The sequence below is a fragment of the Falco biarmicus genome, chromosome 5 (genome assembly GCF_023638135.1).
Source record: "Falco biarmicus isolate bFalBia1 chromosome 5, bFalBia1.pri, whole genome shotgun sequence".
NCBI lineage: Eukaryota > Metazoa > Chordata > Aves > Falconiformes > Falconidae > Falco > Falco biarmicus.
In genome coordinates, this window is record NC_079292.1 from 22,186,413 (window position 1) to 22,204,361 (window position 17,949).

The 17,949-nt window shown below is 45.9% G+C and overlaps 1 protein-coding gene across 1 annotated transcript in view; it reads right to left on the minus strand.

Moving 5' to 3' along the window:
• The window catches only part of LOC130149750 (collagen alpha-1(VII) chain-like), a 116,274-nt gene that overhangs the window by 61,954 nt on the left and 36,371 nt on the right, over nt 1–17,949 (minus strand). Inside the window, exons 20-40 of the mRNA XM_056339721.1 lie at nt 16,770–16,916; nt 16,412–16,615; nt 15,948–16,087; nt 14,530–14,653; nt 12,955–13,098; nt 12,445–12,635; nt 11,837–11,968; nt 10,596–10,670; nt 10,234–10,314; nt 10,094–10,120; nt 9,015–9,059; nt 8,212–8,280; nt 8,000–8,095; nt 7,301–7,327; nt 7,081–7,134; nt 5,650–5,721; nt 4,991–5,050; nt 4,756–4,791; nt 1,643–1,678; nt 670–705; nt 351–386 (exon numbers count right to left, since the gene is read on the minus strand). Of these exons, the coding sequence (XP_056195696.1) occupies nt 351–386; nt 670–705; nt 1,643–1,678; nt 4,756–4,791; nt 4,991–5,050; nt 5,650–5,721; nt 7,081–7,134; nt 7,301–7,327; nt 8,000–8,095; nt 8,212–8,280; nt 9,015–9,059; nt 10,094–10,120; nt 10,234–10,314; nt 10,596–10,670; nt 11,837–11,968; nt 12,445–12,635; nt 12,955–13,098; nt 14,530–14,653; nt 15,948–16,087; nt 16,412–16,615; nt 16,770–16,916 (1,832 nt within the window). The remainder of the gene's footprint in view (nt 1–350; nt 387–669; nt 706–1,642; nt 1,679–4,755; nt 4,792–4,990; nt 5,051–5,649; nt 5,722–7,080; nt 7,135–7,300; nt 7,328–7,999; nt 8,096–8,211; nt 8,281–9,014; nt 9,060–10,093; nt 10,121–10,233; nt 10,315–10,595; nt 10,671–11,836; nt 11,969–12,444; nt 12,636–12,954; nt 13,099–14,529; nt 14,654–15,947; nt 16,088–16,411; nt 16,616–16,769; nt 16,917–17,949) is intronic.

Here is a 17,949-nt window from a genome sequence, read left to right on the forward strand (position 1 = left end):
GCTGCTTCAGCAGGGACCAGAGCAGCCCCATCACGAATGAGGAGCTTGAGCACGGGGACAGGCCTGGAGCACAAGGCTTCAGTGGTGGGGAGGCTTTATTCTCATGTTTCCTGCACAGCAGTGAAGCTCCTTTGAGGAGACAGTGGGCAACTATCTTGCAGGGCTGGGAATACAAGAAGTGGAGCAAGGGAGCAGAAGACATAGTCGGCTGGAGGGTCAGGGAAAAGGTCCATTAGTTTTTCTTGCAGTTCAGTGGGACACATCTCTCTTGGTCCTCAGTCTACTGGCACCACTGGTGGTGATGCTGCATAGCTATAGGACAAGAAGGGCTGTAATCCACTCATAGTTACCCCCATAGCTGGAGCACCTGGGAATCCTGGGTTCCCCTGCAAGGCAAAAGGACGTAAAATGAACAATTTGGGGCAAAGAAAAATTTCTGCTCATTTTTTCCCCCTATCCATTCCTTAAAACAGCTCAAAACCCATCTCAGAAGCACAACAGCAAAACAGCATTCAAGTACATCCCTGCTGGCTTCACCTCTGCGTAAGCCTCCCCATAAACACACTCAACTGTACTTGCAAGAGCTGCACACATAGAACAAGTTGGGGAAAGCCGGGATACTCTCACCTGAGCTAGTCAAACATGTTGCTCTCTTACTGTTCGACTTACTTGGTCTCCCTTCTGCCCTGGAGGTCCTGGGAGTCCCTGCAAGACATCAAAAGAGGATTTCCACCAAAATGAAAAAAGATTCAGCACTTTCAATCCCTGCTGTAGTGAGAAGCTCTCAGCCAGACGGAGGGAGAAAGCTTTTCAGCCCAATTTTTCACCAACTACAAGACAGCTCTGCCAGACAGTTATGGGGTGAGAGAGGGAAATCCCCATGCTTATCTTGAACATGCCTGGTTGCCATCTACCAGAGATGAAGTGCAGAGCAGCAAGCTCTCAGCCCAGGAAAAGCTATTGAAGATGGTCCTTTGCAAGCAAGAGAAGGTATGGAGATGGCTATGAGATGAATGGGAGCCACCAGACAAGGTCAGTGCTTTGCCTAACCCCCAGCCCCAGGTCTCTGCTCAGAGCTGGAAGCTGCAAGTACACACACTCGCTGTGCTTGCAGGGCTGCTCCTGCAAGGTGCACTGGCTCGAGGAAGACTGACAGCGTATTTCCATTTTTCACTAGCTTTTCTTAGCAAAAATGCTGCTGTCTCTTTGATCTTTGAGGTTATAATCAAACACATGTGCAGAACAAGTGCAGCTGGGGGAGCTGTCAAAACCTGAAAGATAGCTCAATAAAAGCAAACTGTGAATACTCAGTATGGACCAGCAAAGAGTATTCAAAGTTTGTTTGTCAGTGTTTGCTAGCTGCAGACTGTCCCAGAGATTTACCATTTGTGCAAAGTCTAGTCCATGCATGACAGCACCTTCAACATCAGCAAGCTCCTGAACCTTGAAGTTACGGTGGCGTGGCATGCAGCTACGTGGCCCAGTTACATCTGGCCAGACTGGAAGAAGCCTTCGGGGGAGACCTCAAATTCCCTCCCTCTGGATCTCCAGTCAGATACCTCAACTGCTCTGTCCTGAGCCCCAAAACAGAGCCAGTGCTTCTTCCCCTCCTACTTTGCACTTCAGTGCTGGCCAGTCTCACCTTTTCCCCTTTATCACCACCTTGCCCTTTGTTACCCTGGAAAACAGAAGATGCTTTAGTTAAGACAAGGATCCACTGGCAGGGCAGGACGAGCCTGGAGGTTTGCACACTGCAGAAGAGCCTGCTAAGCACGTTTCCTCCGCTGGAGATTGTGAAAGCAGGGAGGAAAGCAAGTAAAAAAAATACATTTTTTTACATGTATTTCATATATGGCACATAGCGTGTTATATATGTAGTCCATGAATTGATAGATATTGTATATTGCATATTAATTACCAGTATAGTATATATAATATATTGCTATCTTGTATAATCAAACATATTACTATACATACTTTTTTTATAATGCCTAATATTAAATTGCATATTTTTATAAAATTAAATATAGTTACTATATAGTTCTACCACAATAATCTGCTATATAACATATATAAATATTTATATATATATATGAACTACATATGAGAAGCTCAATGTAACCTGTCAATGTGCACTTGCAGCCCAGCAAGCCAACCAAACCCAGGGCTGCACCAAAAGCAGCGTGGTCAGCAGGTCCAGGGAGGGGATTCTCCCCCTCTGCTCTGCTCTGGTGAGACCCCACCTGCAGCGCTGTGTCTGCTCTGGGGTCCCCAGCATAAGAAGGACACGGACCTGTTGGAGCAAGTCCAGAGGAGGCCACAAAGATGATTAGAGGACTGGAGCACCTCTCCTAGGCAGACAGGCTGGTAGAGCTGGGGCTGTTCAGCCTGGAGGAGAGAAGGCTCCAGGAAGACCTTAGGGCGGCCTTCCAGTACCTAAAGGGGGCTTATAAGAGAGATGGGGACAGACTTTTTAGTAGGGCTTGTAGTGACAGGACAAGGGGGAATGGTTTTAAAGTAAAAGAGGACAGAGCTAGATTAGATATTAGGAAGAAATTCTTCACTGTGAGGGTGGTGAGGCACTGGCACAGGTTGCCCAGAGAAGCTGTGGATGCCTCATCCCTGGAAGTGTTCAAGGCCAGGTTGGATGGGGCTTGGAGCAACCTGGTCTAGTGGAAGGTGTTCCTGCCCCTGGCAGGGGGCTGGAACTAGATGGTCTTTAAGGTCCAATCCAACCTAAACCATCCTATCATTCTATGATTCTATAATACAATATATATACATTACTATATATATAGATGGACTATCCTGAGCTTGATCAGACTCTTTCCTCCCAAGGAGCTTGAGAACTGAAGATGAGACAGTCTTCTGGAAAAAATTGAGGGTTTACAGCATAGATAATGCGCAGGTCAGGGGTTGCAGGGTAGGTCCAGGCTTAGCTCAGAGGCTGAGCGTAACCAAGATAGCAAAGTGAGATGTTGGTCGAGGGCCCAGTTACTATGGGTTCTACATTTACTTTTTTTTTTAATCTTAATTTTTAAAACTTTGTTGTGATTTGATTAATTTGGAGGCACACCCTTGGCCCAATCAATTCTTCTTCCCTAGGTGGTCCTGGTTCACTCTAAATGAAAATGAGCAGCTGTGATTGCCTCCTGCACCTTCTGCTGTCAACTCAGAAAGAGCTCATAAACATCAACAGTCACCTCACCAGTAAGCACCCCGCCAGATTTTGCTCTTTCTCCCCATTGCTTTGCATCAGCAGTCTGTGAAACACCCACCCACAGACCCATATTCGTGTGTATCAAGACTGGGCAAGTCAAGGAGGTCTTTACTCTCGTGAAGAGCAAGACATAAGCAGCAAACCTGCTGTTACATTTGCAAAGACTTTACAGATTTAAGATCCTTTTTTATTTTATGAAATTAAAAAGCACCACTGTAAAGGGAAGCAAACTACTTTGTTTCATGCTGAATGAAATGTTTCCTTTGATATTAATTTTTCCTTCATTTTCTATCTATTTGAAGTATGAAAATAATTTATTTTGGGCTCAACATGGACATTTTTTGAGCTTTAACAGACATGAAATAAATCAGTGACGCAGATCCATTTGGCCTTCAGCAGTTAACTCAAAGAGTATATCCTGAGTTACCTGCAGAAGAGGGTATGCAGAGGGCCATACAACCCAATCCTAAGTGGTTGCTCCTCCAAGAGCTGTAACAACTTGGGACCATGCTGAGTTTCCTTACCACCTAAACCCACACCTGGCACTCCCCATACCAGGGAAAATTCAGACTTCCTGAGCCTTTCTCTGGTGTCAAACTTCAACATGAGCTCAAGCCAGGTACTTCAGGAAGAGGCAAACATCCACTCAAACCTGAATTGAGAGGCATTTCTCCTGGCTTAGGAGAAAGTCTCGTCCTCCTACAGCAGTCATCCCTGTATATGCCAAGATCAGCTGATTCCTCCTGCACTTGCAGCTTCCCAGGTATTTTGTCACATGGAGAACCTGGAGTTGAACTCCCACATCTCCAAGAGTAGTGAGAGCTGGGAGGCATGCAGCAGTATGCAAGAAAATCTTCCTGTCTGCCATGAGTCCCTTCCCGACTAGTCCTTGCCATCCATCATCTTCCCTGGGTTCATTGCAGAGTTGCCAGATTTGGACTGGAGCTACATTTGTCTGGTTCCTTTCCTCTGGCAGCACCAAGAGGCCAAAACTGTTCCCCACCACTGACCCCAGGCTCCTAAGCAAGGTGAGAGAATTGGTCAAGTCAAGGTTTCCTTCTCCCCCAACAGAAAGATGGGCATTTTCAGAAGAAAAGTTAAACTTCAGGATGGGCTGTGTCACCTCTCACAGGGCTGGTCTTTCTCTGCTGGGAACTTAGGAGTGAATGTGGGTCTGGAAGGTTCAGAGGAAGGTGTCCAAAATGCACATATGAGACAATCTGTTCCTTACATCTTCCTCTCAAAACACATCTAATATGAACTTCTACAGTTCTGCAGAGTCTCACTGGCCAGAAAAATGCCTTTTATTATTTTATTAGAATATCACAACTTGCTACCATTCTAGGTCTCTGCAGCACCCTGCAGGAATGACTTCCACAGGCCAGTGGCTGCTGATGTGTAAAATTATTCCCTTTCATTGCTTTTGAGTAAGAGGTCAACATTTCCACAGCCTATGGTGATGGTTAGAGCTAGATGCTTTCCTTGGCATCCGAGTACCAGGCACAGGGACTCAGGTTCAGCGTTTCAGTACCCACCTTTGGTCCTGGTGCTCCTGGAGGTCCCATCACCCCCTTGAAAAAACCAGAAGAAACCGTGAAAGCTCAGACTTTAAAACCCAGTGTCTTCCCTTCTCTCACCCTTTCCAGTTGTAACCATAGGATGTGCCCTCCAGGGAAAACCACGATGGCAGGTATTGGAGGAGTGTCTGGAGACACTGAACCCTCCAAGGAGATTTTAGCTGCAAATCTCAACACAAAATTGCCATCCTACCTGCTCTCCTTCTTCGCCTTTCAAGCCAGCAGTGCCGGGAATGCCAGTTCCTGCCATTCCCTGCAAGGTAAGCAGAGCATTGCACTCAGGGAACCTGGTCCTCAAAGATGCAGAGCATGACATGTCCCACCTGGATATCTGCTTCAGAGATCTACTCTTAGCCACCCTGCAAAGCAGGAAGGGAGGGATTTGCTGTGTAAACATTTGGCTGAGACATATGTCTGATCAGTAACCTTCAAGCAAGGTACAAACAACAACTTGGACGAGACAATTACAAACAAGGGTCTGTAGGTGTTTTCAGTGGCCATTAGAAGCAGGGTGGGGGGTTCAATGAAGCAGCCCTATCCAAGGGACAGGGAGCATGCAGGGCTCGAGCCGTATTTGGGAGGAAACATTGCTCTCACCAGCAGGAACTGCAGAGGAGACCTTCTGCTGGGTAGAAACAAGAGGACTGTGAGGAAAAATGGACTTGGATGGAGATGAAGCATCTATTCTACCATGCAGAAAATCAAACCCAGACAAGCAGGGAGTGAAGGGGAATGGTGGGAGATCATGAAGTATCTCCCCACATGTCTATCCTGCTATTACTTTCTCTCAGCTGTTCTCAGCTCCCCCTTGGACTGATGGATTCCACAAGCATCTGATGTGAGAGTAATGACCTTTTCTCCCCTTGGTCCAGGCAGTCCAGGAACACCATGTAGCCCTACAGGGCCTGGCAAGCCAGGTTTCCCCTGAAAAGTAAGATACATCATCAATTCTTTTTCTTTCAAACTGTTTGTTACCCATCGTACTAAAGAAAAGTTCTATTTTTAAATCTGTAGAAACCCAAGCAGAGGAATATATATCCTGATGTGCCTATCTTAACAGCTGCTTTGCAACTGAGGATTTATAGAGATACCTATGTATTCCCAAATTTCCTTTTCACCCACAAATAAGATATGAATCACTGGCTTTACTCAGGAAGAGAAAGTAAAGATGTGTTTGCTTGTTACATGGGAAGAAAAAGCCTGGGTACCCATGTCGATCTGGCAGTGGCTGTTTTCTGCAGTGGCTCTTCATGGCTGTGTTGCTGTGAAAAGGTGACCATAGTAATGCTTGCTGGTGTAGAAATGGTGAAGACTGACATATGGAAACGGCTGGTCTGTGGGATATAACTTTACAGTATGGCAAAGGTAACAAAAAAAAAAAAAAGCCCATGTATCATAAAGGACAGTAACAGGCACCTTGGGAAGGATGCAAGAACAGGGCATGCATATAGTCTCTCAGTAATCTTTCAGGTTTGAGCCATTTGTAATGCAGGGACTTCCCAAACCCAGCTTGGATTCTTTTATTCCTAGTAGTCCCCCATGGACATTTTTTTCTTCTCTTATCTCCCCTTGAACTCAAAATTCCTACACCCCAAACACCCTTGTGGGACTTTTATGAAGAAGTGGCTCTTTGCTTTGAATCTGCTTCCAGCTCAGCCTGTTTACTGTCCCACACTTTTTGATCCACCTTCTTGCCCTCCCCTGGACCTGCCCCAGTTGTTCTCTGTCCTCCTGGGACCAGGGGAGTGGGATGTGGGAAGAAGGGTTGCACTCAGCTGCTCCATGGGTGAAGGAGACAGAGGGGTCTCAAGGGTGAATCACTGTTGCTTTGGAGTAGTCTTCATGAGGTGACATTTATTATCACCTGCCAACATAACTGACTATGCCAGAGGGTTTATCATCAGGGCAAGCACCATGATGGACGCACTTCTCACAGCTTTGCTCCATGCCATGAGGTAGAGGCATGCCCTTGCTTTTGGCAAAATGAATGGCTGTTATCCCGTGTCTTTGATGGCCTTTTAACATTTTCCTTGTGGCAATTCCTGAGTGACAGGTCAACAGAATGAAGCTGACAAAGTGAGAAATGCTTAATTGGCCCTGTTTAATCTGCCTACCCTTGTCAACAGAGTGAGGCATCCCAAAGTGGTGGCTGATGAGAACTGGCAGTAGACATTGTCCCTCTACACCCAGTCCATGTGGCAGAAGGCATCTCAAGGCCAATGGCCCATTCCCACCATGGCCAGAAGCTCTTCCTCAGCAACTGGCCATTGGTGGACCACTCACCGGCTCTCCCATGCCTCCTCTGTCACCCTTGAGGCCATTCCTTCCACGAGGGCCCTGCATGAAGCACAGGGAAGTCTTACTGCATGTCCCAGCAGACCTTTATGGGTCTTGATGGACATCTGGTAAGTAGGGAAACCAGAGCTATTGGGCAGCTTAGAAATAAAAATAAAAAAAGGCTTCTCATCACATGCAAAAGCGAAAGCCAATCTCAGGTGCTTACCCTGATACCTGAATCCCCTGGTTCACCCTGAAACACAAAGGACAAGGAGAGTTACCATAGGGTGGTAATTAGAGAAAGGGTCCTCTCTAAACCTAGTCCCAGCAAAAAGCTCCTGCAGGCTGAAAAGCCCAGAGGACCAAAACTCCCACCCCCAAGGGAAGACAGAGCTTTAGTAGAGGTGTCTGCTATCTTGCATGCTCCAGGCACCTCAGCCCAAAATATCTGGTGTCAACCCCCCCACCTTAGGGTAGAGGAGGGGGATTTAGGTCTCTTGATGTCTGCTGAGACTTTTTGACCTACCCACAATGCAAGGAGACATTTGGTGAGAACCATCAGTCCAGTTTTGCCTGTGTACAGCACAAGTGATCCTGTGAATTTCACTCTAGCTGCTGAACAGCCCTCCTAGGGACCTGGAGCTGGAAAAGTCTTAGAGGCCACTGAACCTACTCCCATGTCAGACAAGGCTGACTGTAACCTTTTCAATCACCTGTTCCCACTGCATTGAAGAGCAGGGCCCCTGATGACAGGAACATTTTGCAGACTGCCTCCTTCTATGCCTCAATGGGAGAATCCCATGATGGAGAGAAGATGTGTGCTCCCAGGGCCCCAGAATGAAGAGCATCCAGAGACCGTGGACTATGCCGGGTCTCCTCTTTCTGTGGTATATCACAGAACCATGCTTCAAATAACCATGCTTACCTTGATGGAGATCCCTGGTGGCCCCTGTGGCCCTGGTAAACCTGGTAAACCGGGTGGTCCTGCTACCCCAGGAACGCCCGGCTGCCCTTTCTGTCCCTGCAACAATGAAAACCAGGAAAGGGAGTGATGTGGGCTCTCTCCCAGTTCCCTTCACCTCTCTACCAGCCCTTGGGAGGCTGAAGGGTCCACCATACGTGGGGTATGATACTCACAGTGGGACCAGGCTGCCCAGTTTGGCCAGGAATCACCTCCACTCCTCCCAGCACATAGCCTGGTTCGCCCTGTGCACAAAGGGAGCAGGGGACACACTCAGCTGCGCTGGGAGGTCTGGGTGCAGACTGGCAGTTTCATGACTTAGGAGCAATTTCAGGATCAGTGTAAGTAACTTTAAAAGCAAACAGCTCCTCCCTGCACCGCAAACCCAAACCACCTGCTTGCTGCAACTCTTTTTCAGGTATCAGAAACCACATGGCCATATCCATGAGCTTTGCTTACTGTCATGGAAGAAAATTAATCAGGGGAAAAAGGGTTGGCTTTCAGCAGGATCTGTTCCCTGATCTTTAGCCATACAGACGACTTAGGTGGATGCAAGGAAGGGGGAGGAACGGGCATTGGGGGATGAAGGAAGGACAATAGAATGGTTCCTGGGATCTGCCCACAACTGATCTTGAAGCCTTACCTTTTTGTGTCTTAAATGTATTCAAACAAGCTTGTTCATAGTGGAAACTCAGAAAGGCAGAATGATCCAACTAAGTGCTACCTCCTTCTGCAAATAACCAACTGATATGTGCCAAGGGCCTGTGATAAGGACTGAGAACTTTTCTCCATAAACACATTAGATTCCTTCTAGCAAAGCTGAAGGACCACTCCCCAGGCTGAAGACTAGCAGTGTGGCACTAGTTATGTGTAGCTCAGAAGTTCATATTCACCAAAGGTCACTGTGCAAATGCTTAGAAATTAAAGATCAGAGCAATACAAAAGCTTTCTCCCAGTGAAACCCAGGAATGAAACTCACTCTGTCTCCTTTTGGCCCCACTGGTCCTGGATAGCCAGGAGATCCCTGGAATGAAAAATAAACCTTGCAGCAAAGCACCCACAAGACCACAGACCTGTCTCTAATAAAATCTGAAATCTCATTCATTCTTAAAGTGGTCATGAAAATAGGTTTTTGTCCCAATATCGAGGGGAGCATCAGCTGGAAGATGGGACCTGAACCAAGCCCAAAAGATGGAGTTAAGTTCAAGATGGTGCCACTGAAATGTTGCTTCTGCACAAGAGCTGGCTTTTTACACCATGTTGCAGCCAACAGAGGTCAGGGACTTAGTTCAATTACACATACACTGGTGTCTTGTGCCATTTGTGATGCTTTCTGATACCTCCCTGACCTCCAGCTCTTACTTCACAAGTGTTCTTCAAGACCCATATTTTATCAGCCCTTGATGGTTGCCTTGGAAATCCTAGGGCATCTCAAATGACCTGGGCACCTTGGTATGTGTACCTTCTCAATACAGCTCTCAGGGCCAAGGGGGATTTATCTGGTCAAATACGGTCATTTTCCTACTAATAGAGCCCAGGTAAAAGCAGAGGAGGTACATTTTGTGACTTCTGATCTAGCGTGCAAAGCTGTGCCACCATCAATGACATCAACAGTGTAGAGCAATTAGTACAGCAAACACAAGGGCATACAAGGTTTGGCTGGCCTGGCAAGATGCATGTTTTCCAGGCAATGTTATGAAATGTTGCATGTTGTGTATAGGAAGTCTGTGAGCAAATGTTGCTGCTGGTGATTATGCAGTAGGACTGATACATATATAGCTGAAGGAAGAGTTCACAGTCTTTTTCTGGACAGCTCTGGTTCACTGAGAGTTACTTGGTTAGAAATGTGCCCATGTTGTGTCGCATTATTTGCCAGTTCTCTGACCAGAAGGAAGACTCTTTAGAGCTATTTGGTGACATCAACAGCCCCTCATAAAGGCAAAATGGGTCACTTGGGCTTCCTGTTCTGCTCAGCACAATTGGCCTTTGAAAGGCTTGAAAAGCAAAGCTTTAGGGTCCCACTGTACTGATTATCTTTGCTGCATTGAAAATACTTACAACACCACCTTGGATGCCAGGGAGACCCTGCAAAATGGGGAGGGGGGGGGCGGGGAGAGAGAAACAAGAGATATTTGAGAGACAGGCTCACTCTTCTCTTAAACAGCACTTTGACAAAGTTTGTTAAAACAAACACATACCATGAGTCCAGGGGGACCAGGAGGACCTGTGCGCCCCGGTCTGCCTGGCAGCCCAGGAATGCCGTCCTTCCCAGGTAGACCCTAAATACATGGAAAGTAACAGCACGCAGGTTATGGCCCCAGACCTCCAAATCCAAACAGCTTCATGCAGCACTAGCTTTCTGTACCACTTGAGAGAATCCCCAACTGCCACTGTGCACACGCACACATTAGTTCTCTTTTGCCCGATTTTCAAAGCCAGCATGGAGTGGGATATATCAGAACACCAACATAAAAGACCTGAAGATGATTCTTTGCTAGGTCTCTTCCTAATTATTTAGTTGCATATTAATCAAGTGGATGATTCATGCTGGTGGACTCACCCGCTCTCCTTTCTCTCCCTTTGTAGGAAAGCTGTATGAGTCATAGCCTCTGCGAGCCAGTGAGCCTCTGAAGTTCTTGAAAGGAGAAGGAAAATGGAAGAGATTATTATCCACTGAAGGATGGCAAATAAACTCAAACCAGAGTGACCACAAAATACAGACTAGCATGCTCCTTGGCTTATGCAACAAAAGGAAGAAGCAAAGTCGATCATCCAGGAGACCTGTTCATATCATTAGACAATTTAAAGTCCCTTGGAGGTCATCTGTTATTTCTTTTGTCTCAAGCTTGCACTGAAATTGGGAAAACAGGATGGAGAACACAGCATTGTGTGAGGACAAAATGCAGTCAGGGAATATATTGATGCCTCAAAAAGTCTTGGCCCATGTCATCTATAGTTCAGGAGCTTTCTGGCTCAGACAGACTCTAAATATTCTTGGTTACATATCTGCAAGGCTTTAGGGTAGTGTCAATACAATTGTTCTCCCCCATCGGAGAAACTGTGGAAAGGAGTTTGGGAGGCATGAAATAAAGACCCTAATTCAACTGTCCACAGACAGCAGTTACCTCACCCCATTTTAGACTGCTACAGCACAAACATCACCATCTGAGCTATGCTGCCAGTGTGGACACCTACCTTTGAACTGAATCATGACCAGACTGATCACCACACTGACTACCTGTCCACCAGCTACTACAGAGACCCTAATTTTCTCCAGTGAAGCTAACATACACTGTTCAGTTTTGCTGGCTACAGCCACATCAGTTAACTCACTAGACCAGCACATGGGCTCTGGGGCTGTCCTACTGTTCTTCATGTCCTCTGGCTTCCTGCTTGGTATGAGGAGTGGGTAGATTTGCCCCCTGACATTTTATTTCTGAAGTAAGGAGCAGCAGCAACTTGTTGGTCTGTTCAGTGGCTCACATGGAGCATAGAGCTGAGATGCCACAGGACACCTGTGATGTCTGCATGGAGCTGGCAGATATGAAGCAGGATTTATGGAAAACCTGAATTTCATTGGTTTGCTGGGAAGGAGCACAGGAGGCTGCTGCATTTCCCATGCTGAAATGGCAGCTTCTAGGATGTCCTTCCCAAACATGGACATGGTTCCCAGAGTTAAAAGTCTTGACACTGATATAACTCCACTGCACACCACACAGGGATGAGAAGTGACCTGATCAGACCAGTAATCATCGTCTCTTTGAAATATAAACCCCCAAGACACAGTGAACTAATTCTTACCTTTAAACACCAGGGATCACAAGCATCCTCTTCTTTTTGGGTATGTGGTTCAGCTGATGACGTATCAGGCATGTGTGGCTTGCTCTCCGTGTCACCAAATGGCAATTGCTTGTCAGCTTCATGTCGGGTACCCTACAGCATAGAGTTTGGCTTAGATCAGTGATCCTTCAAGTTTTGGAACCAGACATCAAACACCAGCCTTCAACAGGTGTCAAGAGGTCACTGCACTTTTCTATCACCCATCTTTTCATTGAAACAGCCATAAAATATCACTGTTGGAGATACTCTGCAGACAAGCTCACATTCATAGCAATGACCCATCAACTAGAGTTAGAAGGGGGCAATACATTTATAATACATCCAAGTGCTCTGCCCCCGCAATGGCCTTATGCAACAAAACTTTCAATCCTGTATTCTGGATTCCCCAGTTCCACTCCTTTGATTTCAAAGATTTTGTTCCTTATCTCTAGGGTTGGACAGTAAGTGAGGTCAGGATTGGACCCAGTGTCCTAAACCTTTGAAACTTTGCTCAGGGAAGAAGATTGCGCTTTTGCACAACACACACCAAGCAAGCTGGCTTATATTCAAAGATCTATGAACTGGCTCACCTCTCCCAATGGCAGCTGGGCCCCTGAAGCCTGAGGATCAGAACAAATGACTTCTATCATCTCTCGGAGGATTTCTGGGAAGTCGTCGAATGTTCTGATATAGAAAACGTTCTGGAGGTTCTGCTGCAGCAAGATGCTGTTGAGCTCAGTGGGGTCAGCTCCTGAGACACCCACAGCAATGACGCGGATCCCTGAAATACATCGCTCACTCAACAGAAGCAAAAACGTTTGAGATCAGAGATTCCAAACACCTCATCACAATCTTCCTGCTAATAACCTCTTCTGGGATCAGGTACTTCAGTAGCTATGTGAGAACTCAGCTGAAGCAGCAAGTGTGAGTTATAGCAAACCAAGACACTCAAGCTAGGAATAGAAAGAAGAGAGGATAAAGGAGGGCAGAAAGCCAACAATGCACTCCAAGTGTACACATTACATAATGTACCACTCTCAACCCCCTGGAAATTCATGAAGAACCAAGGTTTCAGGGAAATGCAACAGGACAACTCTTACCCAAAGCATGGGCCACTCTGGCTGGTGGCAACACGTCATCCTGGGATCGTCCATCAGTCACAAGCACCATCATGTGAGGGAAATCTGATCTCATCCCTCTGGAGGACTGAAATAACTCCTTTAGCATGTAGGCTATACCACGACCTGAGTAAACATGGAGACACACGGCATAAATCTGCCCAAGTATTAGGTCTGCAGCTGGGCATTGTGGATCTCCTTCCACAGATGGAGGAAAAAGGACATTCAGTGTGGTCCCATTGATGGATAGCAGCCCCTATCATAGGGCAATGTCTTTTGAGGGAAGACAGCAGTAAATCAGGTTGGCTGAAATGGTTCAGGCTGAATTCAGGAGGTAGTTTTGGAAAGGAAAAAAAATCATATTCAGGAGATTCGAAGCATTTTTCCTATGCTCTAGGAATCCATGGAATTCCCATTTTCAAATTTCTTTTGAACGAGTGGAAAGCTTCACAAAGAACTCTCCCCAAACTGAAATGGTTAAGAAGCCCCCAAACAGTATGGAAAGACTCCCATGAGGGGTAAAATGTCTCTATTGACACAATCTCAATGAAAAGGAGTAGAGGTAAGGTTACCTAGGAATTTGCAGCCTGACCAGTTTCTTGTCTGCTTTCCCTAACCAGTCCCATCAGAATTCCTGTATCTTGATCAGCCCCGTTTTTCTGTGTTCCTGACAATACCACTGAGCCAGATGAGGTATATAAGCCTTCAGTTAACATACATGGGTGCCCCAAAGCTTCCCTTTATGTGGACTGGTGGGAAGATGTTAACTGGGCCATTTAAAATTAGAAAAGTTAAAACTAACTACTTTCAATTTAACATTACTGCTCATGTACCTTCAGGGAACCAGGTATACCCTACTGTCCTGCTGGGAACGAGCAGGTGGAGAGCGCTGTCTGTCTCTGAGCTTTTTAACTACATAAGACAAAAACGTCTGAACTTCTGAGATGCTAAGCTAATGAAGAGCTGTGCTATGTGTACAACACAGGTGAACAAAGGACATTATGTGATGACACACCATGAAAATAGGACGCGGCACATTGTTTTGTTGTCAGGGTAACAAGGCAATAACCTTTGGAATTTGCTGACTAAAATGTGCATACAGTGGGCAATAAGGATGCTTCAGCATCAACTATGCTTGCCTAACGCTTATGGGCTTTGTCTCCAAGCCATGTATAAAAACCTCTCTCCAGTGCAGGCAAGGCTATAAAATAATGGAGAGAAACCCAGTAGTAAAACTAAGACAAGGATAAAGGACATCAGGCTAGTTGGAAAGACCATTCCTGGAAATAAAACTAAATTGGATCCTCTGTTCTCAAATTTTAAAGAACTTTGGGCCAGAGCATAGATGCACTTCATGGTTTTCTGGTGGACTTGGCAGTGCTGGGTTAATGGTTGGAATTGATGATCTTAAAGGTCTTTTTCAACCTAAATGATTCTATGATAGCTTTCTAACCAAGTAAGTCGGTTCAAAACACTCAGACAAATGCTTTCTCTGGCCCCTAGCTTCTGTGTTGGGCCAGAAGGTCCACCCCATGTGTGCAGCTCACCCATCCACACCTGTTTTTGTGTTGCCTCCAGCATAGCGCAGTTCCTTGATAGCTTTCAGGGCACTGTTGCGGTCACGGTACTGGTTGAAGTAGAAGGCTGCCCTGGGCTCCTCACTGTATTGAGCAACAGCAACCTGCCAAAGAAAACAGGGTTAAAAGCCATGGAGGGCTCAGGCACATAGCAAGAGGGCTGTCAGTAATCTACCTCGAGTTGGATAATACACCTAGTTGTGGTGCAAACAGGAGTGGAAAGAGATTGTGCTTCTTGCAGACTGAAAACAGCATACACTGAAGGATGGGCAAGGCACTACTTTGGACTCTCTAGTGCAGGGGTCCTCAAACTTTTTAAACAGGGGGCCGGCGTGCGGATGAAGTGGCAGGCAGCCATCTGCGGCTGCTTGGTTTCCCCCCCCAACCCCAGTGGGGGGAGCAGGGGGGTTCTGTAAATACCGGGGAGTTGGATTGAGGACCCTGGGGGGCCGTATCCAGTCTGCGGGCCATAGTTTGAGGACCCCTGATCTAGTGCATCAGGGATTTCTGCTGGTGGATACAGCACAGGACTAATGGGAGACTGGTGCACTTTGGGCAGCTCATGGCTGGGTGAGAGCACCTCCTGCTGCAGCACCTCCCATGGCAACACCCCTTCCTGCTGAATTAAACCTCTGATCTCTGCTGACTGCAAAAGGAAGCCAGCTACTCAGCCCATACCATAGCCACTGAAATCAAAATGTCTTCATGTCCTCAGAATTATTTGCTAACCCAGGGCAACTTCATCATGTACCTAAACCTTCAAGGCTACCTGCAAGCAAAGAGTGCAAGAAGTTCCCATTTCCAGATCAACTGAAAGTGAGCTACATAGGTCTCCCTTGTAAAGGGCTAGTTAAAATACTGGATTAATTAAACAGAAATGACACAAAATTATCTACTGAGTGTTTCCATTGGCTTTGCTGAGTTGTCATTTAATGCTGTAGGCTTTTCATTTGTCCTTGGGGTGTTTCACAGCATGGCCTGGAGGTCTGGTCCTCTGCTTGTCTAGAGGAGGCAGCTGATGGCATGTGCTGCATCTCCCATCTTGGCCCCCACCTGGGTCTCTAACCATTAGCAGTCTGCTTAGAGGGGGACATGCACCTGACACATCCCTGTGCTCCATAACCTAGACACCACTTCAGTAGGTCTGGAATTTACTTTATTCCTGATGACCTGATCTTGGAAAAATAACGAAGAAATGGAAATATATCCAAAGGAGAAAGCTGACATTTAGGAGACTCTCATTCACGTCTTTGTTGGACACACATGTCTTTAGGTAGAGCACGTAGCCTTTCTGACCCACAACATGTGAGCAAGCAGACTACTCTCATTGCAGGGATGAGCAAAAGGTGAACAATTGGAAGGAAAACACCTTCAGGAAACAGAATAACAAAATCTTGCCTGTGTCCCTTCAGGTCCAATCTTAGGGAAATAGGAAATGATCCGGAAGAGGAAATCCTTCACTTTATTGAAATTGCTCTGGCCAATACTCGAGGACTCGTCCACCAGGAACCCAATGTCTGCTTTGAACTTGCCACAGACTGCAGAGGGAAGAGAGGATCTCTGTAAGCTGGGGGGTCCTAAAGCAGAAGCATGTTTCTTTGTGTTCAGAGCAACAAAATAAACCAAATACCACTAGTGATGCCATATGTTGGTGAGTGAGCAGACAGCACCTTCACCCTACAGGGCAGTGCTGAGAGCTTCACTGCATTTTATGAGGTTTGTGTCTTCTCCTTCCCTGACATTGTTCCACTCTCACTACTCAATGATTAAAGACTAGTTTTGGCTCCTGAGATCAGAGAAGACCATGCTCCCTTTTACTTACTTCTATATCATCATCAAATCACACATGGATACACACTCACTTGGCACTGGGACAGTTGTCAGTGGTGTAGACACTACAGTTGTCAATAGTGGGGTCTCTGGCTTTGGTGGTAGCTTTGTGGTGGTGGCCAGTGAAAGAGGAGTGGTTCCCACATTGCTGGGAGATGTGGATGGGGACCTCATCATATCCAGCTTTGTCAAAGTCACTGGAGTGATTGGTGCAGGTGACTCTCTGTGATGTCCCACTGTAAGAGGAAAACAGAAAAGGTGTCTTTTAAACCTCTTTTAATTATGATGCCACTATCTAGCAAAAGCATCAGAAGGGTAGGGAAGCCAAGAAATTACTCTCAATAGCAGTTACCTAGGTAAAACTGCAACACAAGTCTTCAGCTTTCATACCTGTTTGTCCCAGGAGCGTTGTCTCTGGTCCCTCCGTATCTCCAAAGACTGGTCTTATAGAAAAAAAATACATTTCTTTGGTGCTCAGTCCTGTCACCCGATATGATCTAGAAGCTGCTGATAACAGTTCCTGGGAAAGATCAGAAGCTGTGAAAGAGGAAGAAACACACATTGACTGGGAGCCAGAGAAACTCAAAATAACTCCCATTAGCATCCCATCTTCTAATGACACCACCTTTGGCAAACAGGAGCTTGGGGACAAGGTAAGTCCTGGGCTTCAGAGCAGAGGCTCTTGGTAAGACATGTTTGCAAACTGGGATGGTCAGGTCCTAAACCAGAAGAAATAAGGTTGTTTGCATCTGACAAGGGAGTTCTTGAGTACATGAACAGGAAAAGAAAATGGGAATTTGTACAAGTGTTTAGAGAGGGCATTTGGTCCAGGCGGTGTCTGAGGATGAGCTCTGTGACAGACCAATGGTTTGCAGCAGTTAGCATGTATAGAAATAGGATTCTTTTTTTTGTTTTGTTTAGAAATGATTGGAAAGTTCGCTGCAAAGTAGAGTCAAACTTAGTTGAGAAATGTGGCCACATACAATAGATAGTTTTGATTTAAAATAATGATAGGAAAAATGTGTGAAAATGTCAGAATAATGTTTTGACATTTTATAAGTGTCTTATTTTAGAACTATCGAATGATGAGTTTTGACACTGTTCAAAGTGAAACTTTCACCTTTTCATTCTGAAATAGCATTTTCCCTTAAAAAGATAAAAAAGTAGAAGTCTTTTCCATGGAAAGAAATTACATCAGTATAAATCCTCTGTTTAATTTTCATTAAATGTTCTCAATTACCCCCAAAAAATTTTGGATGGGAGGCTTTGCTCCTTTAAAAAAAATCCCTCTTGCAGTTTGATTCAAACTCTCCTACTCCCCTCCCTCTGGGTAGGCAAGTCAAAATAGTAATAATTGGTTTAGGTGCCACACTACCTTGTCTGAGATTTGCTGTATGAAACACAAGCTGACAGCTCTGATGAAGCACAGATCTATGGCAGCCCACCACTCAACCTGCTTGTCTAAACCCCCAAACAGGCACGTTCACCTACTTTTCCTTTTACAGCTATGCTGTTGTGTAGCACTAAATATTGTTTCATGTAATGGGGCTTTCACATAATGAGAAACTGC